The sequence below is a fragment of the Epinephelus lanceolatus genome, chromosome 11 (assembly GCF_041903045.1).
Source record: "Epinephelus lanceolatus isolate andai-2023 chromosome 11, ASM4190304v1, whole genome shotgun sequence".
Classification (NCBI taxonomy): Eukaryota; Metazoa; Chordata; class Actinopteri; order Perciformes; family Serranidae; genus Epinephelus; species Epinephelus lanceolatus.
The window spans coordinates 4,533,270-4,551,879 of record NC_135744.1 but is presented as its reverse complement, the minus strand read 5'-3'; the positions used below and the strand labels follow the sequence as shown (position 1 = coordinate 4,551,879).

The following is an 18,610-nucleotide window of genomic DNA, read 5'->3' as shown; positions in this document are numbered from 1 at the left end:
ATTCCATCCTAAACACAGCAGTGAAACAGCCCTCTTCAGAATCACAAATAACTCTATGCTTTCCTCTGACTTTGGCCTCAGGATGACCTTTGACACTGTGTACCACACCATTCCTCTCACATGATTAAAAATACTGTTAGCTTTACTGGTACTGCACCTCACCTGGTTCACATCCTACCTCTTAGTCAACTGCAGTAAATCTGAAATGATAATTATTGGACCCAACTCCATTGCCCCCCCAACCAGGCCATTCATTGCTGCAGAAATTCATTCATGCTTTCATTTATCATTCAATGTATCAGTTGTTATGTACTGTTATTGTTATGCATTGAATGTGATATGAAATATATCCATAAAATACAGTATGTCACTTAGTCAGGGGTTGTCAATTTACTCAATGACAGAAAAGGGGTTCCTTAAGGAGAAAGGTTGGGAACCACTGCTCTATGGCAACACTACTCCTCAATAAACATTAGTATGTACAAAACTCTGCTCACCATGACCTCCACTGGCCCCCAAATTCCAAAACATCCATCTGCCTATGAGGCCCTAACAACTTCTGTCTTCCTGCTGATCTCCTACAGAAGTCACCTCTTCTGACTAACTGACCTCACATAACCCCTTCTTCCTTTAGTTCTTTCTTTCTTCTGTTGCAGAAGAATATCTGCAAGCACAGATGTTACTACAGTGTGAATACAGCATTAAGACCCAAGACAAGAGCTACCACGTCTCAGTGGCATGGCCCTAAATGATGCCCATATGAGTAAACATCCACCCTGCTGAGGTATCCTTGAGCAGGACACTGAATTCTTACCTGCACCAGGGCTGCTGACTTTGACCTACCTGTGAGGAAAGAAAGAAGAAACTCTTTGGAAATAAATAAAATGTTTATGACTTCATTTTACTGCATTTGGTAGAATTCTTGGATTATTTTATCATTGACATCCAGTTGTGCTGAAGATGTTGAGAGATGGGGGAGCTGTTTAACTTAATAGATAATGTATGTATATTTTATAATGTATGATAGTCTAATATTTGGTGGGAAATAATTTAACTTGTGCACATGCCTCAGACAAACCTGCTGCAAACATAATTGGTCCCAACAGTTCACACCTGGTAGCCTGCAGGTTGAATCCTTACAGCCCTGTGTTGTCATGTGATGATGTGACATTAGCACATGATCAAACAGGGTTCTTCATGTATTTAAAGTTAAATTATGACTCTTGACTAATGAGGCCAATAGGAGACACTGCAAATGAGTTGACTGCTCCAGGGCGAAACGTCCATCAAAACATGTAGGTTGTTTATCAAAGTTTTTCAACATTAGTGCTGAGCTTGGCATAACCTTCATGTCAGAATGACTGATTACAGCAGTCTCATCCACATCTGAGAACTGAAACGTGCAGAAGTTGTGATACCATCAGGCCTGAACTCTACATATACTTGCTGTCTTTCCTGTTTTATATCATGGCCAATAAGGTGATCAGGGACTCCACTCTACTTATCAGAACTTGTGATACTGAGCAATACATCAAAAGCTCCAGCAATGATGTAGCTATACAGTTTTCATCTTTACACTTTTATAGACTGAAGCATAGCCTTCTACTTAGTTTTCAACACAAATGTATTCATTTTATCTTTGTTACTTAAATGAGTTAGTTATACTGATATATTTACATGACTACAGACACAAATTTTAATCCAGAGATAGTAAAACAGAATTTTAGCATATAGCCTTAAAACATTTTTAAGAGTATAACATTCATTCTTTTTTTGTTTTGTTTTTTTACAAAAAAAAGAAAAATAATAATAAGTAAGAGAAAGAGAAAAAAGAAGAAAAGAAGAAAAAAAAGAGAAATAAATAGATAAATAAATAATAAACAGCAGCCAGGGGAAAAGAGACTGTTTGGGGTGTGTAGATGGAGTGTAAAACTGCAACAATGCAAAGTCCAGTTCATAGTTCTTGTTGTAGTTGTGATTAATTGATTGTAGGAGTCAGTTATATTGTGAAGTGCATGGTAACTAAACACAGAAATAAGGAAAGAAAAGACCATAAAAAAATAAAATAAAAAAAGACATATATTGTACTGTAAGTAAGTGCGATAAAACCTCTGCCAGCCAAGCCAATACTTTATCAAACAGCATGTAGAAAGCCATATTTCATTCTGATCTGTCCGCCATCTCTCATTCACCGCTATTATGATTTACGATCACTGTCGACACAAGCACATCGTGCTCGGTACTAGCAGCAAACTGTTAACTAAAATGAAAGCTGTTTGTATGTAGGCTAACATTTTATCCTAAATTGTTCAAGCTCTTGTTTTATCATTCTCCCCTTTTCTTTGTCTCCTCGGACAACACCTTTACCTTCCTTTTCTTTGTCGCTTCAGCCATGACAACCACGTCTAACTTCGTTCACCTCGGTTCGGCTACGCTACTCTAAAGAGAGGAGGGGGCTATGGCGAGGAGGGGGATATGACGTATGCCGTAAAGCAGCCAAATTTTGTAGTCTTTTTTGTGTCTGGGTTCCTACCCGAACCCCAAAACTGCATAGTGCAAGTGAAACAGACGCTCTCAAGCAATGATGGAGGTGTCATCCAACCTATTGTGAGTTGATGTACCATCACAAGGATCCTGGATATATATTTTGAGGGCTCAAAAACTACATTATGTTGCTTTAACAATAAAATGTATTTTAGCCACCTAAACAAATCCCCACCTAAAAATATCAATAACAGTTTAAGTGTACATTATATAGTAATTTCACTGCTTTACCTTGATGTCAGACAGTGATTTGAAGAGAAAATAATGCCATTAGATTGCTCTCTTCAAAGCCAGACTCCATTGAGAAGAATAGTAATTTAACACAGGAGCTGCTGGTCTACCACTGCCTCAATCGCTTAGTTTATTTGTGTTATTGTGTGATTTTGGTTTTTAAAAGGGTTAGTTTAGATTCATCAAATTCACACAAAACTCACTAACTGAAGAAAGCAGCAGTAGATCAGCAGCTCCCGAGTTAAGTGATCTAAAATTACCATTTCACTCAATAGTCTGGTGGTTTTGATGAGAGCATAGATGGGGCACGTTAAGTTACTTTGCAGTACTTCCAAATATAGGCTTTTGTATTGTCTTTATCTCTCTTTTTTTATTATTAGACTTTTGATAATCCTGTTTATTTTGCCTTGATCCTGAGCATTTTGACTTTTTTTCCTAGAGCATATGTTCATAAATTATGTCCGATTTCTTCACATTTATTTCGGTTCCCCCTTTTGCTCTGTATTTTGTATAGCACAATAAAAGGTTAGGTAAAAAACAAATCAATAGTTAAAAAACACTACAACAGTTTTGCCAAATAGAAAATATTAACCACATTACGGGTGTTACTTTTTTAATATTATGTTATTGTCATATTGTATTCAAAACTCACAACGCTTAAAACCCAAAGTTGCAGTGAAGGAAATGAAGTTACACTGTTTACAAATGTTGGCAGTTGCATTATGGGAGACAGATGATTGACACGGCCGCCATTTTGCTCCTGCTCTCTCTGCTTCCATTGTGTGAGAGATAGTAAATATCTGACACTGCCAGACAACCACAACTCACTTGTGTTCCTGCGAAGAAAAAGCGCTAAATTCACCCTCGGTAAGTTCAATCTCTGTCATACTTTTTTTTAAATAGAGCACTATTCACCGTATTGTGAAGGAATTGAGACAAATAAAGTAGTTTTGGTGCTAAAATGTCGTGTTATTTCGACGCTGTAGAGAGGAGAAAAAGCAGCTGTCCCTAAGCCCAGGCACAGAGAAAAACGGCTCAGTACTTCCACTGCCGAAATAGCTGCTCCACTTTCATGTGCGATTTCTATCTCGTCGTTGCGCATTAATATGCCGTCGCTTTGCACGCCTTCATGCTTATTTTATACCTACACTTGTTTCCTACGTTCTGTTGGTAGAATTGTGTGCATACGTTGTTTGTTTTTGAGGAAAATTGTCAAAGTTTACGTCTTGCTCGTTGCCTGTATATTGGTAGGTTCATTTGAGTCTGCGGCCATAATCTTGCGGAATGAGGCGGTGTTATTGCCGCTCGTCCCGCCCTAAAACCCAGCAGCATAAACTACCATTGGTCCTCAAATGCAACCCAGACACGGCGCATTGGTGCATTTTAGAGTGATGAGCTGTTGGGCAGTGTGATTGGTTTGGTCGGGAGCCCATAGTGTCTGGATTGGCTCGGGACGGTGTGTCTGTGCAGCTGGCAAACCGGGGAAAAGTTTTCCCAGGCGGCCCAAAATGACTGATGGCTCAAATATTTTGAACTAGATGCAAGAAAACAAACGGCTCGTCATGTTGAGTGCAGGAAAATACTTTACTGACCCTCATGCAGATACGTGGGTGAAAAAAAGTGATAACATTAAACAGCAAACCAAATTCGCTACATCCTACATTCAGTATCATTCATCATCAAAACTTTGCCTACACTAAGTTTTAATAACTTAGCTGACAGTAGTATAATTGATTTAGTGTTCACTTATATTTCTGACATGTGTGATCATCTTTTACTGCTTTTGTTAAAGGAGCTATATGTAAGAAATCTAAAGCAAATAGTCATAAAATCATCCTAATATGTCACAGAGACTAAGGAATAATGTTAATATAACATACTGATCTCACCGACAACAATAGTACAGCCAGAATATTCGCATTTAAAAAAAATTTTTACAGTCTGCAAATCATGTTTATGTTTTGAATTTGTGTTTTGGCCTGTTGCACCACCCACCGCCGTCTACCAGTCACACAGTCGGTAGAGTCTCAGCATCAGTTACAGTTACGACTGAGCTACAGCAGCACAGCAAGCAGCATTAGCAGTGTCCCGGTACATAGCATTAGCAGTCTCCTCAGCTGTATCCCGGCAGCAGCGTCAGCAGTGTCCCGGTACATAGCATTAGCAGTCTCGTCAGCTGTATCCCAGCAGCAGCGTTAGCAGCAGAGAAGCCGGACTTGCTCGAACGGTCCGCTGGAAAACCGAAGATCAAGGACGCGGCGACGCGGCCCTGCCACGGCAGCCGCCCGTGGGCAAACAAATCAGTCTCCAGTGTGCTGCTGTCCAGCAACCTCGAATCTGTAGGGGAGGGGGGGCTTACACGACTTGCGGCAGTATTTTGAATTTGAGTGCAGTAACCATTTTGGCCACATTCTTACATACAGCGCCTTTAATGTCTGGTTCTGAACATATAAGCATTCACACATTTAAGCTAGTTAGTTATTGTTGCGGTATTTATTTATTTTTTTTTATGAAGAGGTCACCAGAAAGAACATTTATCCAGATTGGCTATAACAGCACTGATAACTAAACACCATAATGAACTAAATAGAAATAAATGAAAACCCAAACTCATTCTTGTGTATAACAATGAAATAATTATTGTCAATATCATGTGTACAGGGTGTAAAAAACAGCAGCTTTAAAACATGGCTAGGGCAGAAAAAAAAAGTATGAACAACGAAAGCATGCTGTTATATTTTTGCTGTTACCTTCAGGTGATACTTCGTCGCAATGGCTCGTACCAAGCAGACTGCCCGTAAGTCCACTGGAGGAAAAGCTCCTCGTAAGCAGTTGGCCACCAAGGCTGCCCGCAAGAGTGCCCCCTCCACTGGTGGTGTCAAGAAGCCCCATCGTTACAGGTAACACCTTGAGTTCCATCTAGACAGCCATTTTTTTTTATTTTTTTTTTTTGACAAATTATAACATAATTTAAATAATGTTATTAAGAGGAAATGATGAATTGAAAAATGTCTTAACTAGGGTTCCCATGGTCATGAAATATCAATCATCAATCAATCAGTCACTTTTATTTATAAAGCCCAATATCACAAATCACAATTTGCCTCAGAGGGATTTACAGCAAACGACATCCCTCTGTCCCTTTGGACCCTCACAGCGTATAAGGAAAAACTCCCCCCAGAAAAACCCTTTAACTGGGGGGAAAAAATGGTTGAAACCTCAGGAAGAGCAACTGAGGACGAATCCCTCTTCCAGGAGGGACAGACGTGCAATAGATGTCGTACAGAACAGATCAACATGATAAATTAACAGTAATCCGTATGACAAAATGATACATAAAGATTGAATGATACATATTGTTGATCAATGTTTTTTACAATGAAAAATAGGTAAAGAGGAAAAGAGAAGAAGAAAAAATATAAGTAATATCAATCTGTTGATAGAAATGTTATTTTATATGCAGATATTTTAATAAAGTATTTCTTGTTTAAGTACATGGGATCTTAGGATTTTATTTTTTTTTTGACCGTGGTATCGACTTTGGTATTGAGAACTGTGTAATTTTACTGGTATCGGCACTGACAACTGAATTTTTGGTATTGTGCCCTCCCTAGTGTATAATGACAGTAGAAGTATGACTAATGATAACAGCAGCAGTAGGAGGCATTTAGGGTTGTTGTCTCCTGGTCGACTAGTCGATTATTTGGTCACTATGCTCTTGTCCGACCAAATTGTTATTGCTCGAAAAATCGCCGTGTTACTTTTATAAGGAGAAATGTGCTGCATCAATAGGTTTCCAGGATTAATTCATTATTTCTTGCGGCAAATCTCCGCTCGTCGCTAGGCTAATGTATACCATGTAAAATGCCACAGGCTGGGGCTAAAAACGTTAGCATGTTGTATTTGTTTGGAAAACGTGTTTAGTATAAGACAGTTGTTTTGTCGGTGAATGTTGTGAGTTGTAATGGAGCCAAATTATGTGCCGTTACCTTTGTTACATGTTGCTGTTGCCCTGATTTTATATGAGAAGAGGAAAAGATCGCTAGACGCTAGGCTAATTTATACAATGTAAAATGTCATAGACTTGTGCTACTAATGTTAGCATGTTGTATTGGTGGGGGAAATGTGTCCAGATAAAGACAAGTGTTTGTCTGTCAGTTCTGCTTTTTATAGTGAAGCCAGTTTGCGTACTTTTGAATCAACTATATAAATAAAGTTTGATTTGAACTAAACTTTACAGCGCTTAACACAGTCCTCCACCGCCCACTAGTGTTTTGGAGGTGTAACTGCAGAGTGACACAGACACACCACCGCAGAAGTAAAAATAACGTGCAGATTTATTTTTTTCTTACGACTAATCGATTAGTTGAAGATTATGTGCAACTTTAGTCAACCAAGATTTTCTTTGGTTGACTACAGCCCTAGAGGCATCAGGCAGGACCACGGCAGCAGCACAACCACATCACACGATCCAGGCACAGCTGCAATACGAGTTAACCTGCCACACAGTGGAGCACAAAGGCTCCGGAGAAGGAGCCAAGTTAGTGACATGCAGTAATAGGACGTGAATGTTAGCAAAGGAGAGAGAGAGAGAGAAGGAGAGAAGGTGCTCCGTGTATTATAGGTAGTGTATTATAGGAGGTCCCCCGGCAGACTAGACCTATGTCAGCCTAAATAGGGGCTGGTCCAAGGCAAGCCTGAGCTAGCCCTAATCATGTTTTCCAGGCCTGGAAAAGTCATTGAGTTAGTAATAAAAACCATTGAAAGTTTTTTGGGGGAAAAAATCATTGCATTTTGATATGTGTAATGAAATTGTCACAGTAATCTCCCATGGATAACCTTCCATGTAATGTCGCCTAACAGCAAATTTATTTTCCATAGTTGTCGACTTAATGTAATGTGCGTTTTTGTGTAACATTTTGTTTACCATGACTTATGTTGCTTAATTTTCTCCCCGTGTTTGGTCTCTCCCTTCCTGTATGCCAGCTAGCTGAAATTATGTTTGAGTTTAAATCTGATAAGTTTGAAAAATCCTGGGCAAGTGGGACAAGAAAAAAAATGTTGTGGGTCCTTGAAAAGTCACGGAAAAGTTTTGAGATTTTGTCCATAAAAATGTGTGAGAACCCTGCTTAACCAATTACGCAAACTGTCTGTAGGTGAAAAGTTGGAGTTAAAAAATCTCTTAGAAGGCTGTTGTGGTTGTGTGTTTTATCTGTTGAAAAATAGCAGCGTGCACAGCTGCAAATACTGAATACTGTATCGGTGGCACAGCTGTGGCTAAGGGTCAAAACAAACCGAACACCTGGGGTCCGTTTCACAAAGCAGGTTTAGTGAAAACTCAGTGTCTGTTAACCCTGAAATGAGGGAAACTCTGAGTTTTCCGTTTCAAAAAGGGAGGTAACTCAAACCAGAGAAAGAGGGGTAACTCTAGCCTGTTTCGGAGGGAGTGGTAACTTAAGCTCTCGGTCAGTTACCGTAGTAACAGACTCTATGAACCTAACCTGGTCGGGACCAGGTTTTTCTCAATGAACCTCGAGTTTCTCTCTGTCTCCGCCCTCTTTCAGAGCCACACACTCCATTTGATTTCCTCATTCATTCAGTCAGCAGGCGAGTTTTGGTGTAGCCTAGTTCTGCTGTCTGTCATTTTAAAAAATCATTAAAAAAAAATCCAAGTCAGTATATTAGAAGTCCATTAGGCACAGTAGGTGGCGACTTTTTTCACTAACATGGCATGTCCTTTAGATAACGATTCCGTGGATGAAGGTGCCGCATTACTGCGCAGAGAATTAAATATTCGTCGGGAGATGGTTATCAGACCGCGCATAGATGTTCTAGCATTTCCACACAATTATCTTTTTGAGCTGTACCATTTCCATCATCTACATACACAACCTAATCCGTCCTTACATTTGCAACATTACCAATCGTAATCATGCTCTCACATCCCAGCAGATATTGTGTGTTGCACTGCGTTTCTTTGCAAATGGAAGTTTTTGTAAAATGTGGGAGATGCTGAGCACTTGAGTAAGGCAACTGTATGCAGGGCAGTCAGAAAAGTGTGCTCGTTTTACGGGCATCTGCCTTCTTTCTGTTGGCTGGGTAGAAGTCTGTGTTAGTTTAAATAGGCTTAATTATTTAACAGAACATGATATAGATGAGAAGACATTTATGTGTGTGAAAACAGCATTATGTTGGGGATAAAACAACTGCACAGTCAAACAGCCACTTAATATTTACTGTACAATGTAAAACATGATCAAAATGAGGTACCCCCATGAGATTATGCCGAGGTCTTACCTGTTTGAACAATATTTTTCTATTTCATCCTAAACTGCTGCCAAGTGCGCTTCTCCTCCGCGGGATTGCACCTAAATGAAATAAATTAATAGGCTACCATTCAAGCAGTTTTCCCCTGTAATATTATTGTGATTGCAAAGGACTACATTTAAATTTACACACTGACCCGAGCAGCAATGTTCTCCCACGCCGTCTCCCTCTCTTTTGCAGCTGCAGCGGTGTTGCACTTCTTTTTGAAAACGTGTGCAAACTCGCCGTATGAGCGCATTAAGATTTCTAATTCTAGTGGGGTGAAAAACGCAGTTTCAATATTTTTCAATTTTTAAATATCAATATTAAATATCAATATTTATTTCAACACTTTCAATATTTTCATCTCTCGCACATTGCGTGACCCGGAAGCCAAGTTTTTTTTTGTTTTGTTTTTAATTAATTATTATTATTATTATTATTATTATTATTATTATTATTGAAGAAATATACAAAGATATCATACAAAATATCGGGACAAAAACGTTACATCAGTGAATAAAGGCAAAAAATAAATAAATAAAGGAGGCTCGAGGTACTTGTATAAAGAGATCTGCGGAGGAACTTTTGAACTTCACATAGGAGCGCTCCATTCTCAACTGCTTGTGGCCTAGTTATGGCTTTATCCCTATCTTTATTCATGAGAGTGGTATATCAGTTTGAGAGCATTATTTATTGATTTCACGTTCAGATTTTATAATATTGTCCCTCAAACCCTGCTCTCGAACTCAAATAGCCTCTGCTTGCGCTTAGATCTACTCTGTTTCTGCTCAAACTGTGTGCTGGCACTCAGATGCCATGTTGCTCGCACAGATTTCCTGCTCGATCTTCGGCTTTTCTCCTCGCGCTCAAACTGCTTCTATGCGCTTGCGGAATTTCTGCTCTCAGATTTCTGCCCTGCCATTGCCACTCCCACCCCCCTAGGGATTTATTAAATGTTCTTCCCTTGCTTTCTTTATGACTATGGCATAAAGGGACTGTTAATTTTAACATTTGCGCCATATATAGGATATATATATATATATATATATATATATATATATATACATATATATATATATATATATATATGCCACTATTATAGTAAAAAAAAAAAAAAAAACAAATACAGGCGCATGTGTGTAAATTAACAGTCCCTTTATCCCCTTGATGCCTGAATGTATTTACAGTTATATAAAAAAAAAAATTATATAATTATAATTATGTGTGCTTTTGCTTTTAAGATGATGCTAAATTAAGTGGAAATTGTTAATTTCTCTTTAGCACATAGAATAGATATAAATTTAGGTATGATACAAATTAGCAATAACAGGAATAAATGGAAAAAAATGGTTAAAAAAAATATATATATATATATATTAAAACACATTTTCCCGTCTCAGGTATGTAGATTTTATTGATGCCACACAATTGTTTTCAATGTCCTGACTGTAACACCAACTATTATAATCCAATGTGAAACAGAGCTCAAGCTGTTCACTTAGAACACTGGTGCTAAGAAGAGCATCGTGATTTCCATCAGAGTCTTTATCTCTGCTGCTCCTGTTGTCAGTACTACTGCTGCTTTCATCACCTGGTGTAGAAAAAAGATATCACTATATAAGAGTGCAGACATTTTTATCTATATTATATACACATCTTGTACACATGGTTACATTAACAAACATATGGCCATGTGTAAACGGCAAAAAGCTGAAACTCTACACGAAATTATAGCATCATTACTGCTGTTTTTTAATAAGATTATCTATTTGGCCTTTTGCTTTAGGACAGCATGAAGTGGGGAAATAGAGAATAGGGGAATGACACGGACCGCAGGCTGGGATCGAGCCCGCGTCTGCTGCTGCGAGGCAGCGCCTCTGTGCATGCGTCTGTGCATGCTGCGTACAGACTAAACTCCTAACCAGGTGATGAAACCAGCAGCAATAGAGGTGACGGTAGCTTAGTGGATAGTGCCGATGTGGTGTAGGAGTGTAGTCTTCATCACTATCCCCGCTGTCAAGACAGCTGTCGTCACTTTCAACTGGTTTGAAGTCCACCTGGTCACTTCCCATTGAACATTGATGCATTCACTTTGTTCTATGTTCTGAAAAACTACAAAAAATGCATTTATATCCCAGCATGGTATTTTTATAATGTTTATAGAAATTAACTAGAATGGCATTTCCCAAAGAAAATGTATGTGAGTGCTGAAATCCACCTAAATACAGCATTATTTCTATGCTGCCGTTATGGCCGAATGTGGCGAATTCATGAGTTGCAACAAACATAAATCTTCAAATATCGTAAAAATTACTCGCCACATGAAGTCTATTCCAATTTAGAACATGGCACTCTTAAATACTTGATGTTTATTTCTTGAGGTATTACCGCTGCTCCGTTGCTAGGGACGCCATAGCAACGGCCTTAGACTGAGGAGCATCAAAATCAGTTAACGTTAGTCCACACAGCTCTCCCAAGCTGGCCTGGAGAGCAAGGAGATCATGTTGGTCACTGGCCATAAATGTGAGGGCAGCCTTCGCAGCTACTGGGCACCCAGCATCTCCGACCGGGAGAAGTGGAGTAAAATCCTCTCCTCCGCTCCCGTTTGTCTGGTGAACGCCTCTCCTCTGTCAATACACTCTGCCAGCAATTTAATAATATTGATGCCATGTTCTAAGCGGGATAATGTATAGTGAGCCGGTGACTGTTGAAAAATAACTCCGCTGCGTGTCGGGGTTCCATTCCCCTCTCGGGAGTTATTTTTCAACAGTCACTGGCTCACTATATATTATCCCTTACATGTCAGCTGTAGAAGCAAACAATAAGCTGGCACGTATTGTTACCTTAGCACAACTTACCTCATATTGAACAATTTCTCCAAATTTGCAGCCTCCACACGCAGCGGTTGTTAGCCAAAGTGTTAGCTTCCATGAACCGGACGTAGTTGTCACTCCGACCGGTCCGACAAGAAACCAGTGCTTGCAAAAGAAAAAACTTGGCTTCCGGAGAGATAAAAATATTGAAAGTATATGAAAGGCCCGAATCCGGCCTGTTATCTGTTTTTTCCATTTTCAATTTAAACCGGAAATCAGAAAACGAGTCGTTATCCGTTTTTTCATTTTGGTTCTGGAAACAAATATTGAAAAAACAAGTCATTATTTTGTTTTTTCATATTTGGTTTTATTTTGAAAAATGAATGAACGAATGATACACGGATTCTGTTGCCGCAGCGGCCCGGGTTCGACTCCGGCCTGTGGCCCTTTGCTGCATGTCTCTCCCTCCCTCTCTCTCTCCCCCTTTCACACTTAACTATCCTATCAATTAAAGGCAAAAAAATGCCCTAAAAAATATCTTAAAAAAAAAAAATTACTGATGGTGTGTTGCCTACTCCCGACTTTGAAACAATATAAAAAAAACATTCCAGTAAAAAGCAATTGTTTCAGTTATGGGTCGAGAGGAATGCTGACTGTTGGAGTTCACATGATTATCTGAAACTTGATGCAACAGATTGAAATGTTGTAAATGTTGTATTTGGTGCTTTGATAAGAAATCTTTTAGCCTCTCCACAAATACCTTTTCCAAAATTTTGGAGAGCTGTGGTAGCAGTGAGATTGGCCTATGATTTGAAAAGACATGTTTGTCACCAGATTTAAACAGCGGTATCACTTTAGCTATTTTCATTTTTGGTGGACATTTTCTACTCATTAGAGACAGGTTACAAATATAATTTAAGGGTTTAATAATACAATCAATAATTTTCTTTATCAAAAACATATCAAAATTATTACAGTCCGTTGATTTTTTACCTTTTGACTTACGAACTATATCAGTTATTTATTTTTCATCCGTTTTTTTTAAATAAACATTGAATCCGAAATTATGTTGATGGTATTGATGTTTTCCCAGGAAATATTTTTAGGGGATACAATAGAGTTGGCTAGATTTTTACCCACATTAACAAAGTGTTCATGTAATCGATCTGCTATAGGTTATTTTCCTTAATGATTGCATCATTATTTGAGTAAAAGAAAGATGGGTAATCTTTAACGACCTTTTTTTTTTTTTTTTTTTGATAATTTCATTTAGAATCTTCCAAGTGCCTTTAATATTAGTTCTGTTTTTTTCTAGTAATTCACTATAATATAATTTCTTGCTAGATCTCATGATACAAGTTAATTTATTTTTGTATGTCTTATATTTGCTTTCGGCATCCTTAGTTCTAAATTTTAGGAATTGCTTATACAATAGATTTTTCTTTTTACATGCATTCTGTAGCCCCTTTGTTATCCATGTTTTGTCTATATACCGTTTGTTACCTGCTTTGGCCACAGGAGGGCAGTGTTTATCATATAACTTAGAAATAATGTAAATAAATGATTCATAACATTTGTCAATATCATCAACATAAATTTCGTTCCAGTTTTGTTGCACTAAGTCCTTTCTAAGATTTTCAATAGTTCAATAGCATCTGTAATTTTCCTTGTTAGATGTGCAGTTTCACAATGATTTCATCATCATTTCTTTCAGCAAATGATTCAAATGCAACAAAAACAGGCAAATGGTCACTAACATCACTTATAAGTAAACCACTAGTTAAGTTCCGTTCAGTGACATTTGTTAATATATTATCAATAAGTGTAGCTGTGTTCATAGTTATCCTGCTTGGATGGGTAATTGTTGGATACAATCCTATACAAAACACAGAGTTAATGAATTTCGTTATTTGTGATTGATTATGTGGATTTAGAAAATCATTATTGAAGTCTCCACAGACAAATAGAAGCTCATTGCTATTGATTGGGTTATACATTTCTGTAAGTTTATCCTCAAAATATCAATGTTTGACCCAGGAGCTCTATAAACACAGTTTATAATGATATTTTTTAATTTTTCACATTTAATCTCAACTTTAACACATTCCAAAATATTTTCTATTGAAAGGGACATATTTAACAATTTAACATTGGTGAGTTCATAAAGTGCAACGCCCCCGCCCCTTTTATTCAGCCTATTTGTAGAGAAAAAGTCATATCCATCAATCTGGGCGACATCCTCATGTTCATCTTTTAACCATGTCTCAGAAATTGCAATAGCTGTAAAAAGTTTGTTGGATGTTTTTAAACAGTCCTGAATTTTTGGAATGTTCATAGAGAGACTCCTGCTATTACAGTGTATAATCGAAAATGTTCAGTTGATCATAGGGCAGTCTTTAAACTGTTCCTCTGTGAAATATTTACATTGACGAGAAATGTTCATAAGATAAAAGTGATCCGGGTCTATATTATATTCAAAGTTGTGAAATCTATGTTCAGTGTTGTCAAAAGTTTTCAGACAAAACTCCTGTGCAGAGGTAAATTGGATACAGTCAGTTGACGTCATGTAGGCTTAGTTATTCCGCATGCAGAAAAAAAAACCGCGGCTGGATGCAGCCTATTGGCGTGATGTACAGTAGACCTAAGCCTGAAGGAAGAATGCTCAGAGTTTGTCCCATGAAAAGAAAAAAAGAAAAGTCACTCAGTGTAGTCCTAAACAATAAAGAGTCGTTTTGGGCACTTCTGTCCCCGAGGGAGCAGTCACTTGAACTTGTCTAGGTCAGAGAGCTCTCTTACCATCATGACTTTCACTTCCTCCGAAGTCCCATTTAATTTAGTCCAAACTTTACAATTCCTTGTCTAGGTCATCTGTATTTTCTTTTGTTTCCGAAGGGCTCTGGCTTGTCTTGCTATATCGGCGTTCTTCTTGGTCAGGTGTTCGTTGACGTACACCTCCGTTCCTCTCAGCTTTTTTGTTTGCCGCAGCAAATCGTTCTTAACTTTTCTGTTCGCAAACCAGATAATGATGACCGGTTTAGACTTGTTGTCTTTCCTTGGAAGTGGATGGCAATTTGCAATATCACTGTTCTTGATGTGGATGTCATTTGAGGAAAAGAACTGGATGATCTGCTGCTACAGGGAATGAATTTCCTCCATGGTGTCATCGTCAGCTCTTGTGCTGCCGGCTCCAGTTGCAGTGGCAACCCTCGCATATGATCTATATTTGGTGTTCAATCCCGTTACAATGACATCATCCATCTTAGTGTATTGTTCTGATTCATCCACTCGTTTTTCCAGGAGACTGATTTTGTTGTCTTTCTCCCGCATCATTTTCTTAAGTTCACAAACCTCCTTCAGTAAGACAAGCAGTTCTGTCTGTTGTCTGGCTACGCCGCTGAGTTCCTCCGACATAAAGTTCAGTGACTGTTTGATCTCCTCCAAATCTTCTGCACTTGGTGCTTTTTTTGGTCTGTGTGTGTGTGTGTGTGTGTGTGTGTGTGTGTCTGGCCCATAGCCCCGCCTCCCCCACAGAGACAAAGACACTCCATGACAAGAGCTTTTCCTCTGTTCATTATGCTAATGAACCATCTCGCCTGGCTGCCAGACGATGCACTGCAGTGAACGCTCTTGTCGTCCAGTCTCTTTGGTGGAGAGAGACGAGGAAAACAATCACACATGAATATGGCAATTAATCGCGGCCAGAAAAGTTATCGTCTCCCTTTTAATTTACCGTACAATTAACCGACTTATCGCATATCGCGACAGGCCTAGCTGCTAGTCTCTGAAAGGAGCGAGGCAGTGGTGAAACCCATGTGACACAGATTCAGGAAATGAATCTAAAGTGGGCTGTCTTGGTTTTTCAGTGGGTTTTTTTGCTAGCACAAAATTGATGTGACACAACTGAGAACACAACTGAGGCCGATGGTAGTCAACAGGGTGAATACCGGCCGATACCGATGTTCACCAGATAAATTGGTGCACCCCTGGTTATTTTAGGTCACTGTTTTCTGGTCAGAGTGGAAAAGCCTCTGAAGCAGCCTGTTACATGACATAAGTTACTTACTGTTGAAACCTGGCACTTCTTATGCAGGGTTCACCATGGACGCACAAGTGCAACGATGCTCACTGATTTTCCAAGGAGCACTGCCTGCTTGCTTCGGCGATCATGTTAACTGATTGAACTGTTCACACTGGACACAGCGGGGAGCAGAGCGCCCTGGCTGGCTCACAGTCTGCAAGGATAGCGTCAGCATCTGGTCTATTTTTTGCAAGCTGTGATTGAATCTGGCAACACACTGATATGTGTTGTGAATTATATAAAGTGTGTATTAAATATGATAGAAATGATTTGACTATGATAAGTGATAGGATATGCATCCTATGCTTCCACATATGTGTCAGTTGTGTCTAAACAGAGAGCAGAGAGATGAGCAGAGCCACACACACACCCACACTCACACATACACACACAAAAGCAGGCAAAGATAGAGCTCTACATATGAGCAAAGAGCAGAATCCCTTGCTGATCAGCACGGAGAAATGGCACTTCTGGTGTGAACAGCCAGACAACTGCTGACGGCGGCTTCACAACAATCAACACTTTGGGGCATTGCTGCGTCCAGCGTGAAGCTGGTGTTACCCCTCACAAGTGCATCAAAATTAGGTGTGCTGAGTCATCTAGTGGGCCAGATTGGACTTTTTGGTGGGCCAGTTGTGGTCCGTGGGCTGTATGTTTGACACTCCTGTGCTAGAGCTTTGTTGTGTGTTTCAGGCCTGGTACAGTGGCTTTGAGAGAAATCCGTCGGTACCAAAAGTCCACTGAGCTGCTGATTCGTAAGCTGCCCTTCCAGCGCCTGGTGAGGGAGATCGCTCAGGACTTCAAGACTGACCTGCGTTTCCAGAGTGCTGCCATTGGAGCTCTGCAGGTGTGTGTCCACAAAATATATTGATGAAGTTCTATCAGCATGAATTTCATATTGTAAAACTGGAATACTTCTCCTGCTGCTATGTGTTGTCCCTCCCTCTCCCTGCAGGAGGCCAGCGAGGCGTACCTGGTGGGTCTGTTCGAGGACACTAACCTGTGTGCCATCCATGCCAAGCGTGTCACCATCATGCCCAAAGACATCCAGCTTGCACGCCGCATCCGTGGAGAGCGCGCTTAGACGCACTCCCTAATGTTTCTCCTCTGTCCTGTTTTTCTTTACCCATCCCTGCCCTCACTCTTTTATTCTACTCCACCCACCCACCCCTGTCACCCTCCCTCTCCTGCCTGCCCAGCTTCTCAGTAGACTTTAGAGTAATCCTGATTATGAAGAGATAGAAATATGTCGAAGTCTGGTCTCTCATTGGTTTTTTGTCTTCACCAAATGTTTTAGGGTACCTTTTTCGTGCATGTAAAGGCTTTGCAGATCAGAGGCACATGTGCACACATAGTCAAACATGCGTCTCTGAGTTTGGGTGGTACCTCCAACATGAAGCCCATCCTTGAGCTCACCTGGATTCTTCCAGGGTAGGTGGCCAGTGAGTGTGGTTTGTGTGGCAAACAGGGCTGAAGTAGAGGGATGTGGCCAAGGGGCTAGTCTGCTTAAGGGGAGCTGCAACTTCCACAGCAGGGTGCTATTAAAGCTAGTCCTGAGGCCTCTGCCCCATCTGAACACCCTCCTCCCCTCCCCTCTCGCCCAGTCCGTCCCTCTACACCCCATCTCCCCCCATGCTCTGCAGCTGCAGCCAGACGGCTCGCTTTACCTTTTCAAACCACCTCCTTCATCTCTGTAATGTGCACTGGGAGGGGACGGCGGTCTGTTGATCTGTTTGTGTGGATGTGTGAGCTCTGATCTTTAAACCACTTGTACTCAACAAACAAAAATCTTTTGGTTGCTTCAGAATATTGATTATCGTTGTTGATATGGTGTCTATTTTTTTTACACTTATAATTCATGGACGAGCATCTCTTCTCTTTACCACTTCCAAAATCATGAAATTAAGAGAGAAAAAGCAATTAATATTGTCATCATGGTTATCATTTTTTTTCTTTTTTACAGTGATCTGATTTGCTATAGAAAATCAGGAAGGGCTTCTCTGTTTTCCAAGGCAACTTCTATTCTAATGGCAGCCACAAGGGGGCGATAGTTTACCATCTCCTCTGTTCAATTGTTCACTGTAGATCAGTCATCACATTCTGCTCCTGTCTCTCTCTCTATCTTTTTCTCCACAGATAGGTTTTAGTTTTTGTCACAACAGTATGAATTGACATTATAGTGAAAGTTACACTCTGCATGTTTAGGGTCTGTGTGTCTCCTGCTCTCTGTAGATCTGAACATATAATCTGTCCCTTTCTCAAAATTTGTGATACACAATATAACCTCATATTTGTTTTCTTTTATATTTTTCTTATTCCTCAAGATTTTCAGACGTATAAATAAGCCAATCTTTGTATTTTCCAAATTTCTCATATTAAGGTGGTAATAAATAGGTGTTAAAACAAACTGATGCTAGTTGTTGTGATTTATTTGCTTTACAGTGTTTGACTGAGCCACTGATTTGCCACAGTGACTTTCTAAAACAAAGGTTGGGTGTGAGTAAGTGCAGTGTGCTGCAGTGATCAGTGTATAAGAAGCAGACTGCCACATGGGAAACTAAACAATGAATGACACTAGACACACTCCAGCCAGTAGTTTTTTTAATGGAATAAATAACTATCAAATCTGTTTGTC

The 18,610-nt window shown here is 39.6% G+C and overlaps 1 protein-coding gene across 1 annotated transcript; it reads left to right on the top strand.

Annotated features, from left to right (window-relative positions):
* The first annotated feature begins 3,484 nt into the window (after positions 1 to 3,484).
* Positions 3,485 to 18,382, top strand: h3f3c (H3 histone, family 3C). The gene is made up of 4 exons (XM_033643248.2): positions 3,485 to 3,642; positions 5,532 to 5,675; positions 16,669 to 16,822; positions 16,931 to 18,382. Exons 2-4 carry the CDS (start codon positions 5,548 to 5,550, stop codon positions 17,057 to 17,059), a joined length of 411 nt encoding a protein of 136 aa, XP_033499139.1. The 5' UTR covers positions 3,485 to 3,642; positions 5,532 to 5,547; the 3' UTR covers positions 17,060 to 18,382.
* Positions 18,383 to 18,610: the final 228 nt, after the last annotated feature.